At 55.5% G+C, this 9,007-nt stretch overlaps 3 protein-coding genes across 3 annotated transcripts; 2 read left to right on the top strand and 1 right to left on the bottom strand.

Annotated features, from left to right (window-relative positions):
- On the top strand, window positions 1-3,908 carry NCS57_00289400 (uncharacterized protein; the record flags this gene model as incomplete). Its single annotated transcript, XM_053052912.1, has 3 exons — window positions 1-597; window positions 643-2,899; window positions 2,947-3,908. The coding sequence occupies 3 exons, from the start codon at window positions 1-3 to the stop codon at window positions 3,906-3,908; spliced, it is 3,816 nt and encodes a 1,271-aa protein (XP_052918158.1).
- A 344-nt stretch (window positions 3,909-4,252) lies between these two features.
- NCS57_00289300 (uncharacterized protein) lies at window positions 4,253-5,773 on the top strand (the record flags this gene model as incomplete). The annotated part of the gene is made up of 3 exons (XM_053052911.1): window positions 4,253-4,341; window positions 4,390-4,915; window positions 4,961-5,773. 3 exons carry the CDS (start codon window positions 4,253-4,255, stop codon window positions 5,771-5,773), a joined length of 1,428 nt encoding a protein of 475 aa, XP_052918157.1.
- Window positions 5,774-6,068: 295 nt separating this feature from the next.
- Window positions 6,069-7,667, bottom strand: NCS57_00289200 (uncharacterized protein; the record flags this gene model as incomplete). Its single annotated transcript, XM_053052910.1, has 3 exons — window positions 6,069-6,839; window positions 6,882-7,343; window positions 7,392-7,667. 3 exons carry the CDS (start codon window positions 7,665-7,667, stop codon window positions 6,069-6,071), a joined length of 1,509 nt encoding a protein of 502 aa, XP_052918156.1.
- Window positions 7,668-9,007: the final 1,340 nt, after the last annotated feature.

The following is a 9,007-nucleotide window of genomic DNA, read 5'->3' as shown; positions in this document are numbered from 1 at the left end:
ATGGCCGACACTGTCTCCGAGCTTTCTGCTGCTCAGAAGCTGATGCAGAAGCACACCGAAGCTCCTCACCACGTCACCGTTGAGGATGCCCCGGATGAGGACCTTCCCATCCACGCCCCCGCCGAGGCCTCGAGCTCTGCCGATGTCGCAATTCCCAAGCCGACCAAGCCCGCCGCCGCTACTCTGGATACTCAATCGCATGAACTGTTCCCTGAGCTCGGTGCTCCCAAGGGCAAGGCTGCCAATGTCGCTCCTATCTGGGGCGCCAAGAATGCCAATGGCAAGACCAATGGAGGTGCCTCCAACGGCGGTTCTCGTTCCTCGACTCCCGTCTCTGGAGCTGCTACCCCTAACAAGCCATCCATGTTCATCCCCGGCCGCAACGTCGAGACTGTGACTCTTGACCCCCAGTACATCCTGCCCCGTGGCCAGCTCAGGAGGCCCATCACCGACATTATCAAGGACATCAACCGCAAGTCTCGTGCCACCATCTCCATGGCTACCTCAGCCAATGGCCGTTACAAGTTTGATGCCGCCGGTCCTCAGGACGTTGCTCAACAGGCGCTCAAGGACCTGGTTGCTCAGATCGGAACTCGGGTAAGTATCGTACCACCGGTTTGCGACATTGTCTAACGTGCATAGACTGCCATCAAGGTCCCGATTCCCCAGTCCACCCGAGCCCATATCATCGGAAAGGGAGGTTCCATGATCAAGGCTCTTCAGGAGAAGACTGGTGCCAAGATCCAGCTTCCCAAGGTCGACGAGAACAACCCGATTGACGAGGAGGATGACGATGCTACTATTGATGTCACCATTGAGGGTAATGCCCTTTCTGCTGCTTCTGCCCGTGACGAGATCTTGAAGATTGCTGGCGAGCGATCTGCCAATGTCCAGACTAAGGTTCGGGGCATCCCCGCTGCCTTCTACCCCTTCATTGCCGGCCCCGACAATGCTCTGGCCCATGCTCTCGAGGAGAACAACGGTATCCAAATCCGTGTCCCTCCTCTGCAGGCCTACACTCCTGGCCAGGTTCCTGTTACCGCCGTCCCTGGTCAGCGACCTGTCTTTGCCCCTGCTGGCCAAGAGGAGAACCACATCCAGCTTGCTGGTGACCGTGCTGCCGTTCAGAAGGTCCGCGCCGAGATTGAGCGCCAGGTTGCTGAGCTCCACAGACAGCTTGCTGCCGAGCAGCTGTCGATCCAGCGCGGCCGCCACCAGTTCATCATTGGTGATCGTGGTGTCCCTGTCGATCAGTTCTTCAACGACACTGGATGTGCCATTCTGCTGCCCACTGACGAGGACGACGACACCATTACTGTTGTCGGACCTGCTGATCAGGTTGCTGCTGGTCTGGAAAAGGCCATGGACCTGGCCATGGGTATGCAAATGTCCAACCTCGACATTGCCCGATTCCACCGCAATGCCCCTGGCGGCGCTGCTGTTCACGCTGGCAACGTCACCCGCTACCTTCGACAGCGCAAGGAGATTGAGCGCCTCGAAAAGCTCTACCACACCCACATTAACACCCCCTTCTCCGAGGGTGGTGCCCTTCCTTGGGAGCTCTACTCTCGCGAGGGTAAGAATGCCATTCGTGCGCAGTCCGAGATCAGCGGCATTATCAACGGCCAGCCTCCTTCTCGTATGACCTCTGTCCCTGTCGACCCCTTCTTCTTCCAGCACCTCCGCAATGACGTTACCCCCAGGGTCAAGCGGGATTATGGTGTCCAGATGGTCGTTCCTGAGGCTGCTGAGGGCGAAGTCCCCGTTCTCCTTGTGTACGAGGGCCCTGACCCCGCCGAAGGCCCCTACCAGCTGCCTCGCTCCAAGCCCACGGATGCTGAAGCCCGTGCTTTCCAGCAAGGTCTTCAGGATGCCCAAAAGCATATCCTTGAGCTTATCAAGAAGCAGGAGGCCATCACCACTGCCACTCTTGATGTCCCCGCCAAGTTCCACGAGAGACTTCGACGCTTCATCAAGAAGGAGCAGGAGAGCCGCTCTGCTGACCAGATCCCTATCCGGGTCACCAAGGTTGGCACAACCATCACTCTCCGAGGTCCTGCTTCGGCCGTTGAGTCCCTTGCCGCCAAGGCCAACGCCTTTGTTGAGCAGGAGAAGGAGGACGAGAAGGAGCGTGGCTTCACTCTGACATTTGACTTCCCCCAGAAGTTCGCCAACCACCTCATTGGAAAGGGTGGTAGCAACATCAGGGAGCTCCGAGACCGTTTCGACGTTGAGATTCAGGTCCAGGATGGCAAGGTTGAGCTCAAGGGTCCCAAGGCCAAGGCCGAGGCTGCTCGCTCGCACATTCAGAGTCTTGCTCGTACCTTGGCCGACGAGACAACTCACACTCTCAAGATTGACCCCAAGTACCACCGTGAGCTTATTGGTGCTCAGGGTAGCCAGATCAACCGTCTCCAGACTCGGTACAAGGTCCACATCTTCTTCCCTCGATCTGCCAAGCCCGCTGCCGACGACCAGTCCAACGCCGATGCTGCCAGCGATGCCGGAAAGCCTCGCCGCCAGCAGCCTGCTGACGAGGTCATCATCCGAGGTCCCAAGAAGGGTGCGGATGAGGCTCGAGACGAGATCTTTTCGCTCCACAAGTACCTCGAGGAGCACTCTGCCACTGCTACCGTCGCCGTTCAGCAGAAGCAGGTTGGATCTCTCATTGGCCAGGGTGGTGCTGCCCTCGATGACCTCCGCCAGGCTACTGGAGCTAAGATTGATGTGCCTGCTGACCGAGACACCGATATCGTGGAGATCCAGATCAAGGGTACTGCTGCTCAGGTTGCCAAGGCCAAGAAGATCCTCGAGGATAAGCGAGCCATCTTTGATGACACTGTCGTCCAGACCATTGAGGTTGACAAGAAGCACCACAAGGCTCTTATTGGTGCTAGCGGTAGGTTTTCCTGCATTCAAATGTTGTACATTCGCTAATTTCCTCAGGTTCTAACCTCCGCGATATTGTCGTCAAGGCGGGTGGCTCTGACGACCGACGAGCGCTTGCCCGTACCATCCAGTTCCCCAAGCAGGAGGCTGATGGCAACACGATCAAGATTGAGGGCCGCACTGATGTCGTGCAAAAGATCATTGAGCGCATCCAGGAGATTGTTGGCGAGCGTGAGAGCCAGGTTACCGAGGTGGTGGATGTTCCTATCGAGAACCACCGCTCCCTAATCGGCCGAGGTGGTGATGCCAAGCGTCAGCTCGAGTCCAAGTTCACCGTGTCCATCGATGTCCCCCGCCAGGGAGACGGAAAGACTGGAGTCAAAGTTACTGGCCGACCCGAGAACGTCACCAAGGCCAAGGAACACATCCTGTCCCTGGTCAAGCAGCAGCAGGGTGAGACCATCCAGGTTCCTCGCAACCTTCACCACTCCATCTCCAACGGTGGCCAGTTCTTCCGTCAGCTCCGCAACAACCACCAGGTTACGGTTGACCATGCTGGACAGCCTCTTCCTCCCAAGCCTGACACATCTACCCGCTCCAACGTGGGTGCCCTTCCTCTGATCACTGATGAGGATGATGCCGCGACCGACGCCCACTCGTGGAAGATTGTCCAGGTCGACGCTGGGGATGACAGCGACTTCCCCTGGGTCCTCCGCGGCACGCCAGAGAACGTGGAGAAGGCCAAGGAGGCCATCGCCAAGGCTGTCGAGCAGGCTAAGAAGCATGATGCCACAGGATACCTTGTTCTCCCTGACCCCCGAACCTACCGCCATGTGATTGGCCCCAACGGTTCCAAGGTCAACTCGATCCGCAAGCAGAGCAACTGCAAGATCCAGGTGCCTCGGGACCAGGCCAAGGATGAGGCCATTGAGATTATCGGAACCAAGGACGGTGTTGAGCTGGCCAAGGACCTCATCCTCGCCGCTGTGCGGGAGGGCAGCAACAAGACACGGGAGTAATATTGGGATACTATCCTATTGGACGGAGCATTGCAGGGAATATGCGACCGTAAAGGTTGAAATTCGACAGTAACTGTTGTAATAAATATAAGAGTAATGAATAATTCTCGAATGCATGCTACTAGTAATGCTGTGAAACGTCTATCCTTCCATCTCTTATTCGTGTTCGTGATGCGAGGAGTGGAAATTAAGCTTCATCACGTGCGCGGCTTCGATGGCAGCCATGCACTTGCTTCTTCTTAGATCTACTCGTCACACCGCTCGTACACTCTTCATTGATGTAATCGAGAGCTTTAGCTTCTTCCCAGCAACTCGCAGTCTGTCAATTGATAGAATATTTTGCGATGGGATCCCAATTGGTCTCGTCAAAGGCGCCGTGGGAGGATGTCCTGGCCGAGGAGCAGCTGTTTGTCCTTATTACAGGTGCCAACAGGTAGGTCGACCAGGCTGTCCGCGAAGCAATGCTAATAATCTATGGCAGCGGTATTGGTCTCAGCATCGGCGAACGCCTCATCGACGAATTCCTCTCCACGCGCTCCCTAAAGTCACACCTCATCCTCATCCCCACTACCCGCTCCAAGTCCAAGTCCCTGCAGACGATCCGATCCCTGCGCAGCTACGCCCAGCGCGCCGCCCAGACCTCGACCGCCCTACGATCTCGAGTCGGCGATTCGTACCGTTGGGAGGACACAGTTGCGCGCATTCATGTGCTGAGCTTGCAGCTCGACCTGTGCGATTTGCGCCAGGTGTATACTTTTGCCGAAGAGCTGGTGCACAGACCCGTGAGCAACCCTGAGGGCTTGGAGGGTGAATATCTTCGAGATGTGCGCATTCCGAGGATCGACACGGCTGTTTTCAATGCGGCCTATGGTGGCTGGTCGGGTGTTAATTACCCTCTGGCCATCTGGGTCATCTTGACTCGGGGCTTGGTGCAGTCCGTGACTTGGCCGACGTTCAAGATGGCGCTGCCAACGTGCATCCTGAACGAGCGGCCCGAGTATGGCCTTGTATGTCTCCCCTCTTGAGTGTTTGGACCGGACTAACATGTATAGCCCGAGAAACCATTGCTCGGCGAAGTCTTTACTGCCTGCGTATTTGGCCACTACATCCTCGCCCACCAACTCCTCCCCCTCCTCAGCCGACGATCAGAGTCCGAAGCCCCAGGCCGTATCGTCTGGTCCAGCAGTCTCGAGGCAGTCCGCAATGTCTTTGACACTTCCGACTTCCAATGCTTCAAGGGTGATGGTCCTTACGAGTCTGCAAAGCGGCTTACCGATGTTCTTTCTCTTACTGCAACCCTTCCCTCAACCTCGATCTACTCGAACCGCTTCTTCACACCTGACGACCCAGAAGAAGCTAGTGAAAAGCCCATCCGCCCTCGTATGTACTTGACCCATCCCGGTATCGTCGCTAGCACGCTCTTTCCCGTTCCGTGGTTCCTCATGTGGGCATACGAACTGGCCCTGGTTATAAGTCGATGGCTAGGCTCCCCATGGCACACTGTCGATAGCTACAGCGGATCCAAGTCGCCCGTATGGATTGCCCTCCAGGAACAGTCGACCCTCGATGAGCTGGACGCCGAGAAGGTTAAATGGGGCAGTAGTTCAAACCGTCACCTTCAAGTCGAGGTAAAGAAGACCGAGGTCGAAGGTTGGGGCTGGGAAGGCAAGGTGGAGGATGCAACATCCTTCAAGGAGGACACAGCTGTGGGTGTCTTTAGGAAGACAATTGGAAGGAAGAGGGGAGCAGTCGATGTGACCAAGGAGGATATTGTCGAGTTTGAAGAGTTGGGCGTCGAGACGTGGAAGAAGATGGAAGAGCTGCGAGACACATGGACACCTTTTGCTCGAGGGGGAACTGTATGAGGTCTGTCGGAGTATAGATGAGGCTGGAGCCGAAAAGATGGATAAAAGGGTTAAAAGGAGAGTCGACATAGACTGGCCAGTAACGAATACCACGATAGTTAATACTTGCTTAACAGATTCCACAGCAAACACGCCCCAATTGATACCGACAAAATAAATAAATAGCATTGGATCAAATCTTACATGGGTATATTGCGAGAATGACTGACATACATGGTCAAACAACAAATGACATTATTATTATGGCTCCAATTGAGCTGGTACTTTCACTTCTCCTTCCCGTATGTGCCCGCACTCAGGGGTTAACAGTTGTTACTGTAGTCCGTGACCGATTCTGCTCGTCGGAGCGGATACGGCGCAGAGTTAACTTGTCGTGCCGACCAAAGAGACCCAGGCACAACGGCAGGGGTACCACGGCCATTGCCACGACCGCCTGAAAGATCAGGGCCTTCTTCATATGCTCGGGTGGGTTGGCACTCTTAGGTGCGACAAGAGCGTTGCTGACGATGATGAAGATGGCTCCGAAGAGCTGGCCACCAGCCCAGGCGATCGTCGAGGTAACCTCTGGACTGAGAGGGTGACTCAATTCGATCAGATACTCGAGAGCGACGGGGACTAGCGAGAAGCACGACGCGCCGAGAAGTGCGAGAACAACGTAGGGACCAGCAATAGAACGCGTCTCGGGCATCCAGATAAAGATCAGGTAACAGAGGCCCACGATCGGAACGAGAACCTTGAGGGCGAGTAGGAAGCTCTTTGTACGGTCCAGAATGGGTGATGAAATGGCAGCAGCAACAAGACCAACCACAATCAGAACGGCGCCACCAATGCCAGCTTCGTCGTCGGAAAAGCCATAGGGTTCCATCATTTGGTTGAGTAGAGAGGAAAGGGAGTTGAAGAAGCCGACATAGATGGAGAACGGAATGAGGATTAGCCAGAGCTCCAGAGATCGAGAGATGACGGTGAGTGAGTCGCGTAGGTTGAGCTTGGGGGTCTCGGCAGCAGGACCAACAGGCGTAGGTGGTTTGGCCGGGACGAAGAAAGCAGGGGCAGCGCAGACGGTTGACTGAGATGTTAGCTGGGTCAACAGCCAAGAAGCAATACTTACAATGATGGAGACATAGAGAACCATGCTAGATACATCACCAGGCTTGCTGACCATGAAGGGGGTGATCAACTGTCCAAAGGCTGCACCGAAGGGGTTGGCCAAACTTGTGAGGGCTGTTGCTGTTACACGGCCACGGTTGGTGAACCACAGATCCGAGTAACGGGTTGGGGCAGCGAGGATGAAAGGCTGAGCGAATCCAATGACAATCTCTCCAGCCATAGCATAGGCAATGTTTCCTCCACTGGCCTTGGTAGCGCCGGCATATCGAATCCAGTTTCCGATGAGGATCAGGACAGCGGCAGTCATGAAAGCCAGCTTGGGTCCACGGTGCAGGATTGCAATGCTGATGGGAAAGACGGCCACAAAGGCTAAGAAGAAGGCGGTACTGATCCAGTTAATGGTCGAGGTCTTCACATCGTAGTAGGTGGCAGCATGTGAAGATACAGGCGCAAAGGTCATCCACTGCTTCAGTCAGCATCTTAATCTTAGCGCAAGCCAGCTTCAACCTACATCCCAAGAGACAATGATGTTCATGAGCGTCAGTTGAGCAAGACCGAACCAGCGGCGTTTGTATGTTCGATATTCGGTCGACGCGCCCTGGTGGATGCTGCCATCACCCTCGCCATCGCCATCGCCCTCACCCTCTCTGCGCTCCTGGAGGCTGAAGTCGCGAGATCCGAGTTTCTGTTTTCGCCAGAAGCGACCACCGACGCCGTCGTTGTTCATGATGGAGAATGATTCAAAGAGCCGCTTGTGCCGCCCTTGCTTCTCTTCTTGGGCGCGCATGCGTTGTTGGCAATGGAAAAGGTCGACTCAAGAAGAGACCGTGAGATTGTAGATTGCTGATGCAGTGGAGACGACGGCTGGTATTTCAGGGACACTGCAGGTCTCCAAAACTTGATCAAAGAGAGTAGGGCAGTCGGCAGTGGCAAGGAGTGATGAGCAGTGTCGGAGATGTTTATCGTGGCGGCGGCGGTCGCAACAACGAAATGAGTGAATCGCGGCCGAGCTGCAGTAGTAACAGTCCGGCGATGGCTATAATCACCACCAAAAGCAACTCCACTCAGGGGATTGACAGGAAGGAGAAGCACATGCAGCTCAACTGAATCTCTCCTGGATTCGCCGGAGGTTGTCTCGAGGTCCAGGTCACCTCACAATCGCCTCATGGATACCGTCTCGTTTCGTCGAGTCTAGTCCTGGGGTCTGTGCCGAACCGTTGTCCCACCCTTGGTATTTATTACCTGAGTTACTACCAGGATCCTCGCTGCGCTGACACGGAGTCGGAGCCGGAGCGTGTTGTTGGTTCGACCGGCTTGCTCTCGCAACTGTCGCGTGGTGTTGGGCTGTTTCAGCTTGGCAGAGCAGGGGTATATAATTGCTTCTGTGATTTTCTCTGCTTATTCCTCCGGCGACGGGAACGAAACAAGTTCGACGATAGATGATGAAGATGGAGACGGAGATGGAGATGGAGGATGGAGAAACTTGATCTACCGTCTCTAAAAGAGGGGAGATCTTAAGCCGGCCGAGGTGATAACATTCACGGCAAGTGCTATCCGTCCTGCGCTTGCACCTCCCTGACGAACACCTTCCTGAATCCTCAACGCACTACAACCATAACGGACTGCGCTTGGACGCTGATAGGTCACTGCCAGACAACGGGAGGCATGCCGCAGCGGCGTTTTAGACTCCAGCCAACCAAGCCCTTGACTATCAGCCATATCTCCCCCTTTCGATCTCCTACAAAAGAGCCATGCGTGCCATGTCCTGGCCATGTCCTGCGCCGCTCTCCTGCTCGCTGCTCGCTGCCACCAGTCGCCGTCGCCGTCTTCTATAAGCGGGGGCACGGGGTTTCATCACGCCGGCATCATTGCCCGATTTGGCCGCCTCGGTTCGCAAAACCTGCCAAGTCACATCTGAGAAATCTCACATGATGGCCAGACTATCTGTCCTGCCCATGCCGCATCTGAATTGATTGACACGCTAAGCAGGATCCGAGAGCCTCGATCTGGCGACCACTGCGTGATGGGGGTCGGACCGGTCTCTGGCCATGGCACATGCAGACGTTCCTCCGAAGACCCTAGAATAGAATAGACGACGGCATGCAGTTTACCTGGCAGCGAGGTTTC

This window comes from Fusarium keratoplasticum, chromosome 2, assembly GCF_025433545.1.
Source record: "Fusarium keratoplasticum isolate Fu6.1 chromosome 2, whole genome shotgun sequence".
Classification (NCBI taxonomy): Eukaryota; Fungi; Ascomycota; class Sordariomycetes; order Hypocreales; family Nectriaceae; genus Fusarium; species Fusarium keratoplasticum.
The sequence above is the reverse complement of the archived record's forward strand: the minus strand, read 5'-3'. Positions and strand labels throughout refer to the sequence as shown.